The 24,717-nt window shown below is 36.5% G+C and overlaps 1 protein-coding gene across 2 annotated transcripts; it reads right to left on the bottom strand.

Annotated features, from left to right (window-relative positions):
* Positions 1-2,157: 2,157 nt before the first annotated feature.
* Positions 2,158-8,326, bottom strand: LOC110771508 (uncharacterized). 2 transcript variants are annotated; one of them, XM_021975817.2, is made up of 8 exons: positions 8,132-8,326; positions 7,817-8,013; positions 7,528-7,635; positions 5,978-7,430; positions 4,960-5,872; positions 4,629-4,701; positions 4,279-4,438; positions 2,158-2,501 (listed from the first exon to the last, which is right to left on the bottom strand). In XM_021975817.2, exons 1-7 carry the CDS (start codon positions 8,226-8,228, stop codon positions 4,283-4,285), a joined length of 2,997 nt encoding a protein of 998 aa, XP_021831509.1. In that variant the 5' UTR covers positions 8,229-8,326; the 3' UTR covers positions 2,158-2,501; positions 4,279-4,282. The 2 variants fall into 2 exon arrangements, with proteins under 2 accessions (XP_021831509.1, XP_021831508.1); XM_021975816.2 differs by having other exon boundaries at positions 4,960-7,430.
* Positions 8,327-24,717: the final 16,391 nt, after the last annotated feature.

Below are 24,717 nucleotides of genomic sequence, written 5' to 3'. Positions count from 1 at the left end.
ATTAAAGTAGCTTGTGCTTACATGTTATATGTGTAAAGAGTATTAAACTTGCATTCAATATGTCAGTTTTGCTCTAGACAATTGGAATACTGTGATTGTCAAGCTCCAATGAATATACTTATCTTATATGTGGTGTTTCATGTATAAAATAATTTTATAATTGAAAGTTTAAAATTTTAAAAAAATACATACATATATAGAATACAAAACGAAATAGTATGATATTCTTTACATTTACCACATATGTAGTACGTTTGCATATAACAAACACACATATGTATTTTTGTTATATTCAAACAAGCACATTTGCCAAAAATATATAGTCTTAAAGTTTTATACTACTATGTTTAGTATATATTTTTTGGCCGAGCCTATGTTAGTATATATGAATATTTGAAAGTTGGGTACTAAAATATAACAAATAAGAAATCAAACATATAATACCTGTACACTAAAAATAATGCAATATATAACTAGAAACTCGGAATTTTTCGGAAAAAAAAATTTGGAATAATCGGATCAAAATGGGTTCGGAGAACTTCGGAATTTTGGAATTTTCGACATTTATTGAAAATATCAGATTCGGCATTTTCGGATATCGAATTTATCTAAGTCATATTTTTTTGGAAATATTCGGACCAGAATCAATCGAAATTGGATTTTCCAATCCAATTTACACCCCTAGGAGAAGAGTTTCTTTTAGCTTTTATATGTTTTGTTCTTCTAATAACTTAAATCTTACTTTTAAATTAAATTTGAAATTTTTTATGAATATTGTATTGTACTTGAGGAAAAAGAAGGCTTTTTATCACAAAACGTCCCTGACGTTTGCGAAACTATCAGATTGCATCCTTAAAGTTTTTTTGTATCACTCATGGTCCCTAACGTTAATATGGGTGCTCTTAAATAGTCCCTCTGTCAAAAAAACTGTTAAATTCAGGGATATAATCGTCAAATCAATTCAAAATTAATATATATATATATTGAAATTCAAGAAGTGATTGGGAGAGGTAGCTATGGTGTTGTTGCACCTGCAGTTGATACACTGGTGAGAAAGCAGCTATTAAGAAGATCAATGATGTCTTTGAGCATGTCTCCGATGCCACAAGAATTTTAAGATAAATTAAGCTCCTTTGGCTGCTACATCACCCTGATATTGTAGAAATAAAGCATATAATGCTACCTCCTTGCAGACGAGAATTTAAGGATATATACGTTGTATTTGAGTTGATGGAATCTGACCTTCCTCATGTTATAAAGGAATCTGACCAACATTGCAGCCTTGGTTGCCATTGCCGCTGGTACAGTCCAGAAGTTGTCGCTCGGACAGTGGGATCAGTTTCCCAGTTTTGATTTGGATAATCCCTTCCACTGCTGCCACTGCAGAAAATGCCCAGCAACAGCCTACATATATAATACAAAAACAAAAACATCAATACTTAGTAAAGAATATGGATGAGTTAAGAAGGTAATTAATATAAGGAAGGTGGATCTCTTAATTACCACAGCTTCCTTGATTCTTTATGGGGGTGACAGCTGCTGTTTTGCCCAGAAATTTGAAGCTTTTTTGTCACCAAAAGGTTTTAGCGACAGATGTTCATCAGATTTTTCGTCACTAAAAATCAAATTTCCAGATCAACTTCAGACTTATATATGCCTTGGGCTCTGGCCAATTGCGACGGATGTTCCAAATTTCCTGATTTTTTGCATTTCCACATGTTTCTAGACTTATATATAAGTATATTTATTTATTTATTTATAATTTTAGATTGATTTGACGATTATATCCTTGGATTTAACAGTTTTTTTGACAGAATGACTATTTAAGAGCACTCATATTAACGTTAGGAACCATGAGTGATACAAAAAAACTTTAAGTATGCAATTTGATAATTTCGTAAACGTCAGGGACGTTTTGTGATAAAAAGCCGAAAAAGAAAGATCCATGCATGTGCCATATCATCATTTAATGGATATTCTGATGAACAGCTTAATAGCATAACCACATTGTGATAATTTCAGAAGGTGCGGATGCTTAAATGTAAAAATTGAAAACATGGGTCTTAACATGCCTTACAGGGTAAAAGTTACAGGTACTAAACTGAAATTAACACTTGAAGAAAAGAAAAAAAAACAGAATATAAATGTTGCCAAATGGACTCTTAAGCTTTTTTTTAATATATATATATAATGATTAAGGCAACAAGACACTCTTGTGACTTGTTAATTGTTGATAAATATTTACATGCAGTTCTATTAACAGATTGGTAATAAACCACTGCGACACGATGAGGAAATGACTGCAAGTGTCAAAAAGCCCAAAATAACATATCAGCACAGCAGAAATGACCAACTCAAACTTACTACTCTGGCCATATTCCCCTTGGTATAACAAAAACCATCTCCATAGTCCCCACCCAACTTGGAGTAAACATTAAGTACCAAAAACAGTGCCTGATCTCAAAAAATGTGCCTCTCCTTCATCTTTCACTGCCACAAAACTGTGGAGACAATTATCAATTTGAGCTCACAAGTAAATCAGAAAAAACAATTAAAATCTGCAAAAAGAAGGAAAATAACCCATCAGATGTTCCTGTGAATAAACCAAGGGAAAAATCTTTACAAGGATTCTCAATTTTGTGACAATGTGAAGTAATGCCGCAAGATAATCTTGCTACAGACTGACTTCAAGTTCCCTGGTCAAAATGGTCCAAAGACAATGTTCCAGCTCATTCAAACCAAGATGGACTTTTAGCAACCAGTAACTTCACTAAGATCCTGGATACTGATTCACTGAGCCAGACATTAATGACCTAGGTGGCAAAACATAATAGGCACTGGTTTTGGCAAATTTTGAAAATTAGCCACGGTTCAAGGATTTCGAGCACTACTCGATGGGGGAGGAGGGATATCTAAATTCTAAAGAAATGGTTAAAAGTCTTCAATGGGTGCAAAAAGCGGCTAGTGTTCAGAACTTGCCCGCTATTTAGGTTTCAGGCCATGGACCAAGTTTGAGATCATAATCTTGATAAGTGTTCCTTCACTAAGTTCCATGAATGTCAAAATTGTTCCTTCACTAAAGATGAACTCAAGAAATCAATCCAACTATTGAAGGCAATTCAATGTTTTTCTTTTTTCGCGTTCAAAAGCCCAATTCATGTTTGAAGATGAAAAGAACACAATAAATTATTTCAGTTTTCTAAAACATGGTTGCAGTCAATATTATTTGTGCAAATGTTCAATACATGTTAGCAACACGAGCACGGTCAACATTGATATCTCATCTTCTTCTTTTTTTCTTTTTGGTGAGGGGGGAGGGCAATAATGTTACATTTTCTGATATCATTTGTTAAAGGTACTATTTATGTTCTACTTAATAAAACGGATTAGAGCATTTACAAACTAACCAGCTGTGTCAATCATGTCATCCACCACAACTACTACTTTTCTCTTCACTTATCAAATTCATCACCTTTAAAATAGATGGCATTTGAGAGAGAGAGAGAGAGAGAGAGAGAGAGATGGGATGAAAAAAGGAAATAATGCCATTGTGAACAATCAATAGAGATTTTTGAGGAAATGCAAAAGAGTTTGAATGAACAAATATAGAAACAATATGGGCACATTCATCATCATTTTTCAGAATCTGGACACGTGTTGTGCTGAGAAATATTATAGTAAATCGGAAAGGGGATGGGGGATTTCAACGGCTGGGCAAAGATGGCAGACATGCCATCAAGTAATCACATTTTCAGTAGAGACCATGGCTACGTCAGGGATATAGAGCAAAACTGGGGTTAGAACAAAAACAAGGTGGTCTGAAATTATCCCAACGGATAATATGAGACAATATAGGATGGCATAGTTTTCAGGGTTAATTTCAAAAAGCGTACAACCATTGATTGGGAATTTTTAGATCATTCATGTGTTGGAAAGGAAAGATCCCGGAAGAGGCAACATGGATCAACGGATGTTTGAAATCACTTAATGTTTCAGTCATAATTAAAAGCTTTTAAGATTGAGTTAGAAATGAGTTCACTGATGCATCCCTGATATTAATATCAAGAGGAAATTTAGCATCACACCATTGGAAATTATTTTAGGGAAATAAATAAATTCAAGTTTGCACTTTAAACTGCTACAAGCTAAGTAATTTCATGGTTCAAACGTTTAGTTCATTATTTATGGTTAGCGTTTACCATTCATATGAAATTGGTACCGTGATGAATTTTAGAGGTGGACCAAAATAAGAGAGCATATTCTTATATGTAAACTGACCATTTCATTTCAACTTCGACCTTCGCCTGCATATGTTCCTCCACTTATCCTTAAGGTCAATTGGGGTACGACTATGCAGAAACACAGAACCACCAAATTCCAGTATTTGCTTCCATGGAATATTTCCTTCATCAGTTCTTGAAATTGTTTCCACTCCCTTCTGCAGCAATATAAAAGATGTTACAACATATCTAAAAAGTCTAATAAATAAAAAAATAGAAACAACACATATGCAATTATAATGACAATTAGGTATTTAGTGTAAAATGCAAGTAGAGATATATAGTGTAAACTGGAACTAGAACATAATCTTGAGTCAATAAAGGAACATTAGAAAGGAAACCACGAACCTTGAGCATTTCTTCCTCCTCAACTGTCCATGGAACTTTAATCCGCCTTAACTGAGGAGCTGCCGGGTATGAGCTACAAGACACAAAATATGTTTATTCCCTATTAATAACTATTACAATCAAATCGTCAACTCACTGCTTTATAACCAATAGGTAAGTGTATGGGTTGGTTGGGGAGAATACAGGACTGCAATTAAAGCTCTGGGCAACATAAACACTGACTGTTTTAGACATTCTTTGAGCACATAGACAAAGTATTTTACATTTCAAGGCATGAAGTGAGATATTGTAACAATAGAAATTGAAAACACTTTGAAAGGCAATAACTTACTAAAGGTTTTTGCTCCTTCGGGGTCTTATAGAATATTTGGAAGTGCTAGACTTCTGATTATCAACTTGCTCGGAATCAATATTAACTTCATATCCTTGGTCAATAAGAAGGTTTTCTGTGTTTTTACTGGACAAAGGAACACCTACAGGTATGCACTCCCGGGCCACCTTTTCTTCCTCTTCCTTTTCACCAGTTGATACATCAAGTTTTCTACAAACTGCAGTAGCACTTTCGTCTCCACACTCTGAATTGACATGAACACATGATGCAAAAGGTGCTACATGTTTCTCATTACCTGTAATATTCTGAAATTGAAAGTCATTGAATTCATTTGCATGTTCTTCACATTGCTTTCCTAGATTTTCTTCTCTCTCTCCCAAATGCCCATTCTGGTGACTTTTTTCATTAAAATCTTCATCAAAATTCCTCGTGCAGAAATTCTCTTTGTTGTGTGGTCTTCCAAGACATTCCTTTGGCTGATGTTCCAGAGTATGAATAAACGCATCTAGGTCTTTCTTTAAAAGGGAAGTTTCTTTCTTAGCTTCAAGGTATTCAGTAAGATCAAGAGAATATATACAGAAGGGGCAGTAAAAGTTACCCTTCTCATAATGAATGGCTGAAGAATGCAGCCAATTTTCATGCACCACAACAGGGCAATCACTGGTTTTACAAATCAACAACTGACTGCTTTCATTACTCTTCTCACCAAGATTTCTCTCTGTACAGTCAGCTGTCACTGAGGAACGATGACTAGATGTGCATTGAAAACTCAAGAAAGCATGCTTCTTCATGGCGACATCAATCTTCTCATCATGAAATCCATCATTATCAGTTAATGCCTCTGACTCATAATGGCGTAACCAATCCAAGAGCTCTTTCGCTTCATCCGGAATGCTCTTCTGCTGGGACCCATCTGCAGATGCAGGACATACTATTTCAATGCAAGAATCATGCTCACTGTTAGAATCAGATTCTTTAGCAGAATCCTTATGTTGGGTTTCACCTAGAGGAGCAGTACCTGATATTCTTGTTTCAGGACATTGTTCCCTATCATCTTTGTCTTCATAAGCAACGCTCTTCTGTCGGGGTTCATCTGCAGATGCGGGATGTGGTACTTCAATATGAAAATCCTGCTCACTGTTACAATTGAATACTTTAGCAGAAACCTTATGCTGGGTTTCATCTGGAACAGCAACACAGGATGCTCTTAGTTCAGGATGAAGTCCACCATCATCTTTGGCTTCATCAACATACGTATATTGAGGGGCTCCATCCTGAAATGTGCCTTGAGTCATTGAAGCTTCATCACAAGGATTTTCTGACTGACTCTTATGGACTGCATTGTCAGTGCTCTGTCCACACCTCTTTGAGGCAGTATGATAATCATGATCATCCTCTATGACCTTGCCTCCGTCCATCATTCCTATCTGATTTTCTGCCAAGTCACACCTTTCTCTCCCAGAAAGTGGAACATCTCTTTCAGATGAATCTTCCAACAGTTCTCTTCCATGTAAAGGAATTTGGTTCTGCTCTATAGACTGTAAAACATATGAGGCATCCCATTTCATCCTTTTGGCCATTACATAGCAATCATCAGAATGAATTACTCTATTACGTTTTTCATCCGCCGGGTTTTCCCTAGCCAAGCCCTTGCCATCTTCAGCAATGCTCTTCTCTTGGGATCCATCTGCGGATGCAGGATACGGTGCTTTAATATGAAAATCATGCTCGCTATTACAATTGAATACTTTAGCAGAAACATTAAGTTGGGTTCCATCTGGAGGAGCAACACCTGATGTACTTGGTTCAGGATGAAGCCCACCATCATCTTCGGCTTGACCAACACATGAATCTTGATGGGCTTCATCCCACAATGTTTCTTCAGGCATTGAAGTGGCATTAAGATGATTTTTTGACTGACTCTTATGGATTGCATCGCTACTGCTCTGTCCACTTCTCTTTGAGGCGGTATCATCATGACCATCCTCTAAGACCGTGCCTTCCTCCATCATTCCCATATGATTTCCTGCCAAGTTGCACCTTTCCCTCTCAGACGAATCTTCCAACAGTTCTTTTCCATGTAAAGGAAGTTGGTTCTGTTCTGTAGACCGTAAAACATAAGAGCCATCTTGTTTCATCTTCTTGGATTTTATATGCCAATCATCAGAATCATTTATGCTACTACGGTTTTCATCTTCCATGTTTTCAGCATCTGAGGCAATCCTATCCCCTTTGGAAGGCAATAGATTTGCATTATCTGGATCTTCTTCCGATGGTTTATTCTCATTCTGATGAATCAAAGGATTGGAGTTCCCTTTGACTCCCATGTTTTGAGCACTGGAGCAGCTCTCATTGAGCCTAGTATTACTACCACCCACAGGAACTCTATCACCATAACTTCGTGTTAAACCACTCTTTACTCTCAAGAAATCAGCATGTGGATGGGTGCCATCAATAATCGAATCTTTCAGCTGCTCATAAAGAAAATCCACAAAACCAATTCTAGGCAATAAAGAGCAATTGATTGAACCAAGAAAAAATACAAAGAAAATCCAAAGAGGTAGATACCTGTTTCAATGCACATTTAGGCAAAGAAGCTCTTTTGTGAATAATGAAGGGGCGAATATCCCATTTCAACAGCCCTGGTCCACCCACTCTCAGATCAGATTCTGGTGTCTGACAAAAGAAAAATTTGACCTTTTACAGTTGAACTTATTTCCCACCTCCAAGAATCCTAAAGGGTATACATAATGGAGCTATAAATACAATAAGAATATGGATGGCTTCAAAAGTCACCTCCTTTCAGATATTCATCCAAATTACTTGCATATTAAAGCCAAAAAGAGCAGGACTTTACCTCATCTACAATGCGTTTAAGAACATTTTCACAGCTTTCGGATAAATCAAAGCTGCATTTTGAATGCTGGGCAGAAGGAACATCACTGCTCATCACATCACAAGGACCAAGCAAACCCTCCAAACATCTCAAAGCGACCCTTTCCTTTGCATTCTTTCCCATATCATCAGGTAATGCTGGAGCCATCTCAATCAAGTCTGAAAAGGCGAGCAAAAAGTAACAAACACCATGAATAACCCTAACCTTCTTCAGTCACAAAGATTGATAATAAAAAATAAATAAACATTTGAAGTGAATGTATGAATTCATGGATACCATGTAAAAGCGATACATCAACTTCTCTAAAGCTTGCCAGGGCTTCAATGGCCCATAGCCAAGCAATGGCTCTCTCCTGTTCATTCATCCCGTCCATGGGAAGCCCTATGCTGAAGTAGAAGGTTCAGAAACCAAGACTAGAGCTTTACTTGAAAAGGAAGATGTTTTTCCTTTCTTTTATTTGTTTGAAGCGGATTTTATGGTTCAATCTGAACTTATATTGCAACGTGAAGAGGAATTGAGTTTTTTTTATTTAAACCTCACGCTTCTCAATGTTCACCCTATATTCTAAGTTCACCTCAATTTCTAATTCAAATTTTCACAATTTCTAAGAAAATCTCGCTATCTTTCCAAACTACTCCTAAATACACACCAAGTAAAAAAAAAAAAATATATATATATATATATATATATATATATAACTCATCAACCTCACACCCCACACCCCACACAGTCCCTCACCACTCCAAGTTCATTTCAACCTTACATTATTTAAAGAAATAAAAATATTATTGTCAAATATGTAACAAAATTATTTTATTTTATTTTTATTATTATTATTATTATTATTATTATTATTTGAGAATGAAATAAGAGGTTTTGATATAGAAATGTTGACAATTAAATTGATATGTAAGTTACCATCATCAAACAAACTGGCATACTAAAAGAAAATTTAGGATACTTCATGTTCTTTTTCTAAAACTTAATATGAAGAGTGATAGGGTTTGTGGGGTATGTGTATAGATGTATTAGAGTTAAGCATTAAGTTGGATGACCTTTTTTGTCTTTTTTACACAATAATAAAACTTAAGACCTTAATGATTTAAGTATTTGGGGGGAAACAAATAAAAGTGTGGGATTTAAATAGAAAAACTCGACGAATTTCAGTTCCACCCCAACTACTTAAGGTTAGTCCCCACAAGTTTCATTTATTCCATTTACACCCTCTAATTCATGTTATTGGTTAGTAGCTCTTAAAAAAATCTAGGATTTTTTTTCTCCTATACAAGCCTTTTTTTCTTTTTTTTTGTCAATGTTGCTGGAAAATTTTATTAATAACGAATAGTAGGGGTGGGCATCTAAAACCGAAATACCGAAACCGTACCCTAACTGAACCGTACCATACCGATTTCATACCGTTTCATTCGGTACCGATCAATATTCGGTACCGTACCGTACCGTACCAATAGAGTATGGTTTGGTAGCGGTATCAAGTATTTGGTACCGATCAATACCGTACCGTACCGAATACTATTCAGATATATAATTTTCTATTGAATATGTTGATGGATATTGCATATGTTGATTAGGATTTGGTTGATTTGGATATTGAATATGTTGATGGATATTGAATATGTTATATTCAATGGATATTGAATATGTTGATTAGGATTTGGTTGATTTGGATATTGAATATGTTGATGGATATTGAATATGTTGATTAGGATTTGGATATTGATAATTGAATATGTTGAATCTTTGAATTTGTAACTTAGGCATCACTTATTTTGGTAAATGAATATGTTGAATATTGAATTGGTTCATTTTTTAGTTGTGTCATTTTTGTACCGAAATGGTACTGATACCGTACCGATACCGACACGGTACGGTATGGTACGGTACCAATTTTGACAAACGATAATCCCATATCGTACCATACCGATTTAAATTTCCGGTATCGGTAGCGGTACGGGCTCAATACTGTACCATACCGTACCGTGCCCACCCCTAACGAATAGTAAGGTTTACATATACGGCAAGAATATTAACAAGCCAGTCAGTTCCAATATGATCCCAAACATAATTACCCCCATGTCTAGAAACAAAATGAGCTACAATGTGGGCAACACAGTTGCAACGCCAGAGTGCAAACACAAAAGACACTCGAGTGAGATGAGCCATCAACTGCTGGATATCAAAGACAACCCCATCAAGATCGGCATCCACTGTAGTCTATCCGTTGAGTATTGAGATTCCTCGCTGAGCATCAGACTCCACCATTACATCAGTGAGGTGAAATTGGACACACGCACTTAGAGCATGTCGAGATAGAGGAAATCGAACTTGAGCTACAAATTTCTTGCAATTAACTAGGATACAAAGATAAATTATTTTAACCACTTGAGCTACAAACCCCTTACAATTAACTAAGATTAATGAAATGTTAATTCTACACCTCCATTAATTTTAAATTTACTTACTAGGAATGGGGTAAGTCATGAATTTATGAACCTAGGAATAGAGGAATTAAGGAACATGGCACGTTTACTTACAAGTAATGGGAATGAGAATAAAGGAAATGATTTTCATTCCTCGCTTCTCATGAAATCATTAAATACGCAAGTCCCACCTAAAAATTCTTAATCAAATACCCCAAGGACGTTGATTGATTCTCATTCCTTATTTATTATATTCCATTTCTTCCCATACCCATTGTTTGTAAGTTGTTGGGGTCTTTTTCGTCGGAAGGCTCGTATAAGCTTGTTGATTCTCGGACCGTCATAGAGTGGTGGATCAAGCCTTCGTTGCCCCTTTTTCTGAGTTAGCGAGGACTAGGCCCAAAGTATCCCGAGGGAGAAGCAAGTCCCAGGGGAGTACTTTGTTTTTCTTCCAGTGGCTGTGTGTTTTGCGCTGACGTTTCTGGCAGCTTGACGAAGAGTTGAACTGAGATTATGTGAGCTTGGCATGAGAGCTTGGAGTGTGGGAGCTAAAGATCCACGAGTTTAGCAAATGAGAATGCATGTGCTTGGCTTGGTGTTGGATATGCTTGAGTTTGGCCGTTGATAATTTATTGTTTGGGGCTATGGTGTTTATAGCTTGGAAGGAAGGGAAAGCTTGGAGTTATGCTTGGTGAGGCTTTATGGATTTAAGAGTTTCAAGAGAAGGATAATGGGAGGAAAAGCTTGAGGTTTGAAGGCTATGGTGTTTATAGCTTAGAAAGAAGGAACATGGTTTGATGGTTGCTGGGGTGCTTGAGCAACCAAGAGGTGTTGGTCGATGGCTGCTGGGATGCTTGCAGCAGCCAAAGGATGAAGGTTGATGGCTGGGATGGCCGCTGGAACGCTTGCAGCAGCTGAAATGAGGAAGGAAGATGAGTTCTCATGGTTGCTGAGAAGCTTGCAGCCACCAAGAGAAAACTAATTTTGCCCAGCAAATGCCTCTTAATTTATAGAGGGTGGGGGTTTTCCTTTATTTCCAATAGGCAAAGAGAGGCACTGGAACCAGCCTATTTCCAATGGGTAAAAGGGAGCACTGGGGCATGCTATTTTCCAGCATGCGAAGCTAGGTACCATAAACTGATTATTTCCTATGGGTAAAAGGAAGCGCTAGAAATGGCTTGTTTCCAGCGGGTAATAGGGAGTGCTGGAAAAGGCTTGTTTCTAATGGGTAATAGGGAGTGCTGGAAAAGGCTTGTTTCCAATGGGTAAAGCTAGGTATTTGGAAAATGACTATTTCCTATGGATAAAAGGAAATGCTTGGAAAATATCTCATTTGCTTACCCACATTGGAGAACTCTAAGTAATGGGCTTGGACTTTGGTGCTCCCAAGTAGCTAGCCCAAAGTCTCCATTATCCAAGGGCTTCCGTGGGCCTTGTGAACCTCCGTAACCTTCCACACCCCAATCCCTCATGCAAGCCCCGTAAAATACATGACTTGGGTTCATGTGAGCTTGATAAGTGATTGATATATGAAAAATGTATTATTGGCTTCGCATGGCATGGACACTATTATTTATTTAATGAATTAATTCCCAAAATATAGCTTGGATTAATGCATGACCAACATTATATTTTATATTGGGCCTTAAATGTCTTTGGGCTTCTCGTGACTTTTTTGGGCCTCAACATAAGTAAACATGCCTTAATTGGAGGATCCCAAGTCTCTGCATTTACCCGCATTTAACTTCATCTCGGCCATTACAATGATCCAACGAATTAAAATATGACAAGTAATTACAGCATAAAGTTTAATTATTTTTATAATAAAAAAATATAAACTTGATGTTAGTGTTGTCGTTTCCTCAAAGGATCTGGATCCTCTGCTATGATTTCCTCTATCATGATATGCTTGACTTTCGTCCTCATGCCACTTCATTAAAATTTAATCCAAAGAATTAAAACTGCACACATCATTCTTAAAATAAAACCCAATTTACTCCTAATTAAAAATGAAAAAAAAACCCATAAACTAACTCTAACTTTTCAAGCTCTCAGCAAACTTCCTTCTCCCAAACCCCTGTAAACATGCTATTCTTCTTTTTTGGGATCCTGCCACATGCTCTTAATTTTTTTTGGTTCCAACAACATGATCTTCTTCTTTTCTTTCCTTCCTTCTTGTGCAAAAATCTTACTCATGCCCCTTTTAATTCAAAAATTCTCTATGTCTCACTAAAACTAATTGGTGGTGGTTACTATGACATTGTTTTGATTAATATTGCTGAGTTGTATGTTCTTGAACTTTTTCCTTTTGATATCCCTTGTAAATTGAATTTTGGAACCACCCTCACCATCTGCAATGGATATATGGGAAGATACGTGTTTTTTTTTCTTTTGATAGGGGAAATCGGGGAAAGAAAAGATGGATAAGGCCTTAGATTTTAGAGGGGATATGTGCAAAGAAGAAAGAAGATGGAAAAGTTTTTGTTAGAACGTTAAGTTACAGATGGTCAAGTTAGGGCTTTTTTTTCATTTTTAAGTACGAGTAAATTGGGTTTTTATTTTAAGGATGATGTGTCCAGTTTAAATCCCTTATATTAAATTTTAATGAGATGCCATGTGAAGAACGAAAGTTAAGCAAATCATGGCAGAGAAAATCATAATAGAGGATCTGGATTCCTAAAGGCCACTCTCCCCTCCTTGCTCTCTTGCCTCTCTAGTCTCTCTTAATTCTTGCTTCCCAGGAATCTCTACTGCTCAACATCCTAAATTGAATTTCCTATTTTTCATACAATTTCAATCGATTCCCAATAATTATTTTGAAACAAGATGTCCTAGAACGAATCCCGAGTCTATATTTAGCATTCGTGCATTTACCCGCATTTCGCAACATCTAAACCATCATAATAATCTAACCATTTAAATATGACACATCAACAAACCTTGAAAAATCTAGTAACATTTTAAAAAAACTTTATTTCAATATAAATTTTTTTAAAAAGACTAAAAATTTACAAAATCCAAAATTAAACAAAACCAAAAAGCCAACTCCCCTCCCAACCCTTATCCCTGCCACGCCTACCCACCCCCACGCCACCCCAACCGCCATACGCCATTGCCAATTGGTTAGAAAACCTTGCACGAGTTTATAAGGTGTTGGGTTACTGCCCTCATTGCCAATTCGTTTTGGGGTGGAACAAAGAACGAAACTAGGAATTTTTCAGTGGGTGGGCTAGTTAAAAATTTTAGCTTAAAATCTAATGATTTTTTTTTTATATAAAAAAATCTTATCTTTGCAATGTGAATCCCTAAAAATTTCTTACCATCAACCGAATAAGCTTCACAAATCCAAAGTACAAAAATATAAATAATCAAGTTTTATTTATATATTAGTTGTAAACATAAGAATAATAGAATTGGGTTAACATATTGTTCCGTTCTTGAAAGAGAATACAAATAAAATTGAGAAAATAATATTTCCCTAATGTGTTGTAGTTGATGGTGAGCCATATAGGCTTTTTTGTTCTTATTCAAAAACGTTTTGTCAAAAACAGCATATAATTTCACCCAAAAAAAAAAAGGCTGCATAAAAAAAAAGACACCAGACGTTGCAAAAAAATAATAATAAAACGCAACATATTTTGCAATTAAAAAACCAAAAGGCAACATACTTCTTGTAGTGGGCCATATAGATATAGGTTTATTATTGTGTTTTTTTTTTCTTCAAAACTTCCCTAGGCTACAGCCCACCACAGCCTTGGCTGGCTGTGGTTATGCCCCTGGGTGGAATCTCAACTTCCTTGATGGTCTCTAAGCAAGGCTTCACTTGTTGGGCCCAACGGCCACACTTGCTCCCACGTCACCCAATATATATTGTCCACGTGTTAGGCTTGAAAGTTCACCACACGTGCGAGGGCGTATTGATAGTGTTTGTCACACATTGAAAAGTTAAGAGACCTAGCCTGGGTTTATAAGGAGTTGGGGAGGAAAAACAAGGAAGGGGAGGAGAGAAGATAGGGGAGGAGAAGGAAGGAGAGGGGAGGAAAGGCAGTGACCTTCCCCCTTCCCTAGGATAGGAGCGACGGCTAGGGTTTAAGAGGGAGAAAAGTGGAGAGCGTTTGAGAGAATTTTTTTTTCCGCTTATTTATATTTTTTAATTAGGTTTTCTTTTTTAAATGGCTTTTACCATTCACCTTGTTAAATTTCAGAGAGATGGGCCAGCAGCCCACTACTAGCAACACCAATATTGTCCATAACTTGACCATATACCAAGGCCAGTAACTGTGGGGTTTTATCACGAAAGGCCTGGATGATATTATGAGTAGAACCACTTATTATAAGTTGTATTTTATTTAGTCAATCATCCGATGTGGGACTTATATTCTTCAATATGCTCCCTCACGTGTGACCACCACATATTGGGCCAGACGTGGAGCCAAGCCCACATCGGTATAGGTGGTGTCTCTGTATTGATGGGTCATCGTATTGCTGGATCTCATGTATTGCTTGAGCCACCACCTAAACAACCCGCTCTCATCCATATGGGCGGTGTTTTCGTATTGCTAGATCCACCACTTGAGCCCCATGCTCTGATACCATGAAGAAAGTTAACGTTCCACCCCAAAATCAATTGGAAATAGGGGGAGTAGCCCAACTCCTTATAAACGCAAGCTAAGTCCCTTAACTTTTCAATGTGCGACAAACTCTCTGAACACGCCCTCGCACGTGTGGCGAACTTTCAGGCTTAACACGTGAACAACATATATTGGGTGACATGGGAGCACATGTGCTTATTGAGCCCACCACATGAAGTCTTGCTTTGATACCATATTAAATTTCAGAAAGACCAGCGGCCCACTATTTGCAACATCGATATTGTCTCCAACTTAACCATCTACCAACCCCAGTAGGTGAAGTCAAACACCCCACTCCCACAGAACCCCAGCCCCCATACCCAGTTGATTTGCTCATATTCATGAACTCTGCTACGAATGGTTTGTTAATATACTATAGCCGTCACCTTTCTGAGTTCTATATTGATGGTGGTGCTTTGCTTGAAATTCTTCTCAGTAGAGATTTTGCATTCATTTTACAGTGCTGAAGAAACCATTAAAATTTTGTTTTGTTTTATACCCAGAACTGAAACTGAGGCATGTTCCTGGTTAGGTAAGTAGAACGGGTCTCTAAGACGTTGTGCCTCTATTTTGCAATGGTTGAATGTGCTTATGAAAAATTTGCAGAAGACTTGTTTTTATGTCCTAAAAATTTTGCCGTCTCAAGGCTCAACAAAGTGGATTATAATTTCATGAGAGAGAGAGAGAGAGAGAGAGAGAGAGAGAGAGAGAGAGAGAGCACACCCATATCTGTGCTGGGATATCAGAAAGCTTCTTTGCCAATGTTAAGGATGATCTCAAGATCTCTTTGGCACAAAGAGCCAGTGCCAAAGTCCCAAGGATTGTCAAATATTGGGAAACAAGCTGAAGGTTCCCCAAATGAGTATGCGTCAATTGCAAACCTTTGACGAGTTGATTTCTGCACCAAACCCAGATATTAGGGGAGAGAGAGAGAGTTCAATTTTTTAAAGTTTTAAATTTTATATTTGTATTTTAATTTTTTTAAATTATTATTATTATTTTTTTATCCATGCTGGAGGTGGGCTCCACTTTGCCACATTACCCACCCAAATTTGTGAAAAAAAAATCTTGGTGTACAAAATTACTAAAACACCCCTGCCATGTCATCAAACTTAATAGACATTTGGATGGAATTGACGGTATAGGGCACTGTGGAACATCAAACCTTGGTCAAGGGGGCAAAGTAGGTCGCTTTAACTTTAGGGGGGTAAAGTGAGAATTGACCAATGTTTCAAGGTGCACTATAGCAATTAAGCCTACTTTTTAATCAATTTTGTTTTTTTTGTTCTTTCTCTTTCATATTCTAACCTTAGCCTACATTAAGGTTTTCTGTTTCTTTATGGCCACCCTGGCCATCTTTGTATTTTATTGTCTTTTGCATTAAATTTGTTTCCATATATATATATATATATATAAAGGGAGATTCACTAATATACCCAATATATGAGCCCAAATTATAAAAATATCCTATATGAAATGGACTTTAGAAACACACCCAAAACCCATTTATAACATAACAAAAAGACTTTTAACTTCTTTTAAATTACAAAACTGCCATTGATTTCTCAAAACAAACCCAACCCCAAAACATATAAACAAGCCCAAAATACTCAATAGGACATCAAAGTAATTTAATAATAAAAATTAAATTCAATATGGCCAATTGTCATTTTTTGGGTTTTTTTTGGGTTTGTTTATAGAAATTAAATGGTGTAGGGTTTATTTATAGTTTTAGTGCTAAGAATGGGTATTTGACTAAATATCTCTATATAAAACTATGGCTGCAAGGTTTATTCCTAGGGCGAGAGTTTTTGCAAGGTGGACCATATAATTTTGCCCAGACAAATATACAATGTTAATTATTTCTTACTCGATGAAAGGAAAAAAAATACTAAAAATGGAGTGCAAGTTGGAAGAATTGAAATTAATGTAGGGTAATGGTAGAATAGGAAAGAGAAAGAACAACAAAGAAAAAAACTGATTAAAAAACAAAATGGAGTATAAGTGAACAAACGAGACGTGGAAAAATCAGCTCCCAAAAATTAAATCCTAAGGTCCTTATACATGTTTTCAGCCAAAAAAGAAAAAGAAAAATAGATTAAAAGAGGACTACTAGTCTTACTTTGATGAACCCATGCCGCTACACAATGCAGCAGCATGGCTTCATTCATGAACTCTGCTACGAATGGTTTGTTAATATACTATAGCTGTCACCTTTCTGAGTTCTATATTGATGGTGGTGCTTTGCTTGAAATTCTTCTCAGTGGAGATTTTGCATTCATTTTACAGTGCTGAAGAAACCATTAAAATTTTGTTTTGTTTTATACCCAGAACTGAAACTGAGGCATGTTCCTGGTTAGGTAAGTAGAACGGGTCTCCAAGACATTGTGCCTCTATTTTGCAATGGTTAAATGTGCTTATGAAAAATTTGCAGAAGACTTGTTTTTATGTCCTAAAAATTTTGCCGTCTCAAGGCTCAACAAAGTGGATTATAATTTCATGAGAGAGAGAGAGAGAGAGAGAGAGAGAGAGAGAGAGCACACCCATATCTGTGCTGGGATATCAGAAAGCTTCTTTGCCAATGTTAAGGATGATCTCAAGATCTCTTTGGCACAAAGAGCCAGTGCCAAAGTCCCAAGGATTGTCAAATATTGGGAAACAAGCTGAAGGTTCCCCAAATGAGTATGCGTCAATTGCAAACCTTTGGCGAGTTGATTTCTACACCAAACCCATATATTAGGGGGAGAGAGAGAGAGAGAGAGAGACTTCAATTTTTTAAAGTTTTAAAATTTTAATTTGTATTTTAATTTTTTAAAATTATTTTTTTTTTTTTTATCCATGCTGGAGGTGGGCTCCACTTTGCCACATTACTCACCCAAATTTGTGAAAAAAAATCTTGGTGTACAAAATTATTAAAACATCCCTGCCATGTCATCAAACTTAATAGACTTTTGGATGGAATTGACGGTATAGGGCACTGTGGAACATCAAACCTTGGTCAAGGGGGCAAAGGGGGTCGCTTTAACTTTAAGGGGGTAAAGTGAGAATTGACCAATGTTTCAAGGTGCACTGTAGCAATTAAGCCTACTTTTTAATCAATTTTGTTCTTTTTTGTTCTTTCTCCTTCATATTCTAACCTTAGCCTACATTAAGGTTTTCTGTTTCTTTATGGCCACCTTGGCCATCTTTGTATTTTATTGTCTTTTGCATTAAATTTGTTTCCATATATATATAACTATGGCTGCAAGGTTTATTCCTATGGGGAGAGTTTTTGCAAGGTGGACCATATAATTTTGCCTAGACAAATATACAATGTTAATTATTTCTTACTCGATGAAAGGAAAAAAAATACTAAAAATGGAGTGCAAGTTGGAAGAATTGAAATTAATGTAGGGTAATGGTAGAATAGGAAAGAGAAAGAACAACAAAGAAAAAAACTGATTAAAAAACAAAAGGGAGTATAAGTGAACAAACGAGACGTGGAAAAATCAGCTCCCAAAAATTAAATCCTAAGGTCCTTATACATGTTTTCAGCCAAAAAAAATAGAAAAATAGATTAAAAGAGGACTACTAGTCTTACTTTGATGAACCCATGCCGCTACACAATGCAGCAGCATGGCTTCATTCTTTCAAATCAAAGCTATACTGCTATTTGGCCACACACAAAAAATAAAAATAAAAAATAAAAAATCCCACGGCTGAGGTAGAGCCAAGTGTGCTGAAATCTTTGGTTGGCCTATGACCTCTATTTGTCTTGAATTCTTCTTCTTTTGCGCATGTAAAATGTACCAATCCTGTTTTGGTGCGCACCTCTGTTTTCTTTTGACCCTCCTCACCTCAACCAAGTTTCCTTCAACTTTGCTAAAAGTGGCTTTGTAATGAGTTGGAAATTGGGTTGCTGGTTTCACTTGAAACGTGCGAGAAATGTGCTTTATATATCAACATTCAGTGCTTAAAAATAATTATTAATTCTAGAGTTGTGGTTGTGCAACCGCATCTTGCAACTCATTGTGAATGAAGCTGAAGCTAATTAAGCTGCTTAAAGATAGGCTAAGCATGTTCTTTTATTTTTTTTATTTTGTTTCTAAAGGAATTTAAGGGTTAAGAACAATTTATTTATTTTTTGGTCAAACGATGAGAGAATATTATTAAAGACGAATAGTAAGGTTTACATCACTAGTAAGAATATCAAAAATCCACTCAGGCCATAAATCACCCCAGGTAAGGATTCCGCCAACTCTGGACACAAAGGCCGCAATTTTATGCGGAAAATCTATTTTGGTCATTGTACTTTACAACGTTTGCAAACATTACAATGTCTAAAATGATTTTAGGTATGAAGAGAGTGACAAAACAAGTATTTAACCTGAAATTTTGTACCCAAACTTGGATAAAAGAAAACCCATTAATCAATTTTTTACAGGGAATTTTTTATTTTTTATTTTGTTCAAAAAGGGAAAATGATGAATTAGAGATAATTTGTGGATCGTGATACCCATATACTCCAAGTCCATGAAAATAAATTATAATTCAACAACCACAAAAACCCAAGAGAACCAACACCAATAAATTATTAATCATGGGTTAATTTTGCAAATAATACACAAACCAAATCATTTGGAAGACTAAATCCCATAAAAAAGAAAAAGAAAAAAAAACTAAAAATTCAATCTCCCAACCCAATCATATAATTTCATGAACAACAACCCCTTCAACAAAATTAAAACATCACAAACAACTCACAATTTACAAACCCATCCCTCCTAAAAACTAAAAGAAAATTATACATTAAAAAAAATTAAAAATTAAAAATTAACTCGGGTAGTTCGGGTCGGGTCGGGTGAGCTGAGCAATGTAATGGGTTGAAGAAGAATTGAGGAAATCGAGCATGAGTTCGGGGTCTACCTGGAGAAGTGGAAGGAGTTGAGGAAACGAGAGAAGGCGAGGCGGAGGCGAGGGTAAAGTCTGATGCTGTAAGCGGCGGTTTGGCGGATAAAGTCTTCGATTGTCTCCACGAACAGGTTGATGCTTCGGATCGGCGGCACGTAGAGGGTCAAAGGCACCGCCGAGAAAGCCACCGCGAATAGCAGCTGCAGCATTTCAAACTCCAACCAAACAAATCAAAATCAAAGGATTCAATTTCACACCAAACCAACCCCAACCCAATAACATACAAAGATTGCAAGACTCTGCAGCTCTAGATTCTGATAATATATAGGATCTTGCTTTTGGGTTTTTTGGTCTAGTGATTTTTGTTGGGCAGAGAGAGAAAGTGAGTGACTTTTCAAAGAGAGACAGAGAAATGAAGCTTTCTTCTTTGTCTCTCTCCCTTTGCTCTTTTTTATTTTTGGGGCTCCTTTGTTATTATAAGGTTTTAGATTTTGATTGGGTGGTGGGGTGGTTAGGGCAGGGCGTGCATTTATTGGAGGATATTGTAAATTCTAACCTCTCTCATGTATATGAAATGTTGTATGATTTATTATTATTATTATTTTTTAATATAAAAATACCATTTTGCTCTGGCATTTAATAAAAAAGTTAACAAAATTGCCGGCATGACTATTTGTTCTAACGAAATTGAAATTGAATGACCATGAAAACGATTTTGGAAATTAAGAGACTCAAATGCAAATTGGGTCTAAATTCAAAGACTAATAAAATAATTAACGCAAATCCATTTATATCATGAATTTATGGATGTTGTCTTATGTTAAATGTTCTATGCCGAAAACTAAATAAATAAATAAATAATTCATTTAATGGATAATACAAAATGCAACCTCTTATCTATATTGTGGGCCTCACTCGCAAGATCTATTATTTATAACACACGTATGGTTTTGTTTTAAAGATGCAATCAAATTGATATAATTTAATCAGTTTTGATGAATTTGGTGGGTTGGATTGATCTTTTAGACTCAAAATTACACATGATTGTGTCGGATGGTGAATTCAAAAATTCAATCATATTTATGTTTTTTAGAGGAAGCTTCAAACTTAAGAATAGTTAGTTGGTTTTATATGTTTTTTGTCAATGTTGAAAGATGTTTCAAATTTGAAACTTCTTCCCTGTTTTGTAGAAGAAAAAAATTTCATTTCACGTCTAATTCTATTAAGGTTTGAGATTGAGTTTGATTTAATGATAATTCCTTTTTTACCATTGGAGTTCGAACTTGAGACTACTAATTTATTTGCAAATGCTCTTACCACTGAATTATGGACCCGTTGACGAGTTTTTTGTTTTGTTTTTGTAACTTATAAAATTGAAGAATTTGATTCGATTGGATTCTAATGTGAAATCTGCAAGGGAGTTGTTTTTGCATTTCTAGGGAATTAGAAGATTCATCTTAGAATTAGAAGATATGTTGAAAACTATAAATAATACAAGGGAAAATGTTGGTAAAGAGGATAAATTTTTGTTTGTGACTATAATAATGTCACAATTTTATTACTAATTCACGTATTATAATATAAATAAACAATAAGTTTATATTATACGATGTCCTATTAACAAATATTCACGGGTTATAACATAGGACTTGTTAACACCACACACCGACAATCGAAAATTAATTGAAAAGAATGTTCATGACTTCTTTAGAAAAGTACAGGACAAGTGGTATCAAAGCTTCTAGAGTTCTCAAGACAAATATATAAGCCCATAGGAAGGTTTGGTTTGTACGTGGTTTGGGAGTGAGAGTGACTGGTGGATTGAGAAATGTACCAGACCTTGGAATGCTTTCGATAGCAGAATAAGATAGGCATGTATTGTGTGTGTGAGAGAGAGAGAGAGAGAGAGTGATAAAATGGTAAAATGCATGTCACCGCCATTCAAGTAATGTTTTTTGCATGAAGAATATTCCTTCCAATTGAAATTCTTTTGGAAAGTCATTTTGAGGAGATGGCATGTACGTGTTCTTTTTAGTTTGCTTTTGGTCAAACTTTCTATTATAGTTGGGCAGTTTATATTTGACTAGTCCTTGCATACCATACTGGAAAGAAATGCGTTTGTGGCCATGGAATATGGTAGGTAGCCTTTCGAATAGAATAATAGCCATATTTTTTTTTAAATATATTTTTGTCAAAATTTGTTACTTGAAGGGAACTCAACTCAAGCATTGTTCAAAGAGGGGCTCACATGTCACACTCCTTAAATTTCACATCGCTTATTCGATGAGGTTTTTTTTTTTTTTTTTTGAATTACAACAATTGGGGACGGGGTCACTTTCCCTGTGATTCAAATGGGTGACCAAGGGGAAAGGGGGAGGGACCTCACCACTGAGGTACACCCTTCGGTCTTGGTTGTTAGAGCATCTCCACCCACAAGGGCTAAGTCTAGGGCAAGGGCAAGCAAGGGCTGACACTATTCACGTGAATAGTGTCAGCCTTGCCATTTGTGGTTCCACCCCTGAGGGCTAAGTCTAGGGCAAGTCTAAGGCAATTACTATTCACTTAAATTTATTTTTTATTTTTTATACTTAAACCATTGATTTTGATAAGCTTTTTGGATAAGATTTTCAATTCCCAAGTGTTAATATTTATCGTAAAATCCTCACTTAAAAATCAAGATAACATTTTCAGATAAAATTTTGAAATTTTTAGTTAATAAAATTTTGAAAAGTGAATAATATTGGTAGGTATGTATAGAAAAAATTTCAAGAATTTTTTGATATTTTTTTCAAATTTTTTTAGCGAAAAATTGGACAACCGTTGGATTGTGCAAGATTTTTTGATCGGAGGCTCCAGGAGAAGCCACATGGCTTGTAACCATTGGGCAATGTGGGCTGGTGGGTCCAACAGTTAAAAAAAATTGAAATCAGCTGCTGACGTCAGCAGCCCGAGGGCAACAGCCCAGTCAAGATCTGCCCTTGGGCTTGCCAGGGCTGGTGGGACCCAGGGCTTGCCCGGGCTGCAGGTGCTACGCTGGAGTGCGAAACTGGGCTTCGGGGGGCCTTTTGCCCTGGTTAATGCCTAGCGCTGGAAGTGCTCTTAGAGAGTTGGAAGTATCAGATTTTGGCTAAACTGGTAAGCTTTTTAAAAATATGGTGTTCTTTAACTTTGCGTAACTTATTCTTTTATAAATAATTTCACTTTCACCTTGCAACTTTTTGATCGGGACATTGTTATTTTGTTTTGATTGCTCATCACGCATCTGTCCTGTTGTGACAAGCGCACATGATATTATGAGGTGACACACGGTGAAGGACAATATATCAACTATAAGACGGTCTTTGTTCCGATTCAGAATTTATCTTAAGCACCATTTAATCCATACCTACATAAATATTCTTAACTTTTCTCACGATTAATCATAGATACACTCTTTAGTTACCAATCAATGTTCATAAACCCATAACTTCGAAATTAATACTAATACGCATTAGGAGATTATAACTCTAGAGTTTAAAAGTATGTATTCATGCACTGCGAAAATGTATTGACGGCGGGTCCCTGTGTAGGCACACACTGGCGAAATTTGGCATAAAGACGACGGGGAAAGAAGAAGATGTAAACACGGAAAGAGACTGAATTGATTTTGATGTTAATTAGTTGGCTGGACCTTCACGTCTACCATTAAGATCAGCAGTTCAGCACATTGCAGCACACCTGATTAATTGGCAATGGCATGGAGCAAAATGGGTTCTCAACTCAACTACTAGTCTCCTATCGACCAACGAATTATACACCTATCTACCAGTCTTCAAATATATATTATGTAATTTTAAAATGGGCTCCTCGTGAAATTAATATTTATCATTAATGCTAATCTGTGTGAGATGCACATCCTTAGACAAAGAATTATTAGACGGCTGTCTTGGGTATTTTTTGAGAAGTCATATAATTAATTGGTGGGTGTAATTCCCTAAGAGGTGGTTGTCTGCTTGCTGTATTACTTAAGAGGCTATCCTACGGATTTTATGTAGAGAGAGAAGAAGACATAGTATGTGAGTGGTGTTTTTCCTCTGTCTTTACTCGAAGAAATTTCGGAGTTTGTCCCGTAGTTTTTCCCTTCACATTGAAGGGTTTTCCACGTTACATCTTGTGTTTCTAAGAGCACTTCCAACGGTGTCCCCTAGCCCGAGCAACAGGGGCCCAAGCCTTAGTTTGATGTTCCAATGGGCTTCTATAGTCCAGGCAACGCATGAGTCCCAGCAAACCGGGCCAGCCCAAACGCAAGAATAGCTCGGGCTATTGCTTGGGTCTACTAACGTCAGCAAAGGAAAAAAAATCTAAAAAAATACTAAAAATTTCAAAATTTTTTTAAATAAATACTTAGTCATATTCTTCATTTCCCACATCAAAACTTTATACAAATTCCTCTCCTCATTATCTCATGTGAATAGTAGTTGTCCTTGGATTGCCATGACAATGGGTGAAAACATCACAAACCTTTTGCAAGGGTTGCCACTATTCACATGAATAGTAACAACTCTTGCCCTTTGCCATGGCAAATGGGTGGAAGTGCTCTAAGCTTTCTATTTTTCTTATTGTATTTACATTTGTTTCCGTTGCACTTGGCTCAACATCCTTGAAATCATAATTGTGTTTTTTTTCTTTTGCTTTGAAAGGATAGTGTTTTTTTGGTCACCCTCTTCCCCGACCCCAAAACCCTAGCCCACCCCATAGCCTTAGAGCGATTCCACCGATGCGCCTAAGGGGAGGGCTGGGGGGGGGGGGTGTTTAGGCCAAAATCTTGTATCCAGCGGCAAGGGCTAGCCCTGGCAGGAGATGGGGCCCACGAACCCAGGCTAGCCCTGAGGCAAGATCTACCTTAGTTCCAACCCCAGTTTGC

This window comes from Prunus avium, chromosome 7 (genome assembly GCF_965620075.1).
Source record: "Prunus avium chromosome 7, drPruAviu1.hap1.1, whole genome shotgun sequence".
Classification (NCBI taxonomy): domain Eukaryota; kingdom Viridiplantae; phylum Streptophyta; class Magnoliopsida; order Rosales; family Rosaceae; genus Prunus; species Prunus avium.
This window is presented reverse-complemented; position numbering and strand designations above follow the sequence as displayed.

What these genes read in the sequence shown, in the direction of transcription:
- LOC110771508 (XM_021975816.2), bottom strand. Translation starts at nt 8,228, where the DNA reads ATGGACGGGATGAATGAACAGGAGAGAGCCATTGCTTGGCTATGGGCC. An exon ending in TGATGTATCGCTTTTACATG is followed by an intron (nt 8,014 to 8,131) that starts GTATCCATGAAT and finishes TCGCCTTTTCAG; the next exon opens with ACTTGATTGAGATGGCTCCA. An exon ending in CGAAGGAGCAAAAACCTTTA is followed by an intron (nt 4,702 to 4,959) that starts GTAAGTTATTGC and finishes TGTGTCTTGTAG; the next exon opens with CTCATACCCGGCAGCTCCTC.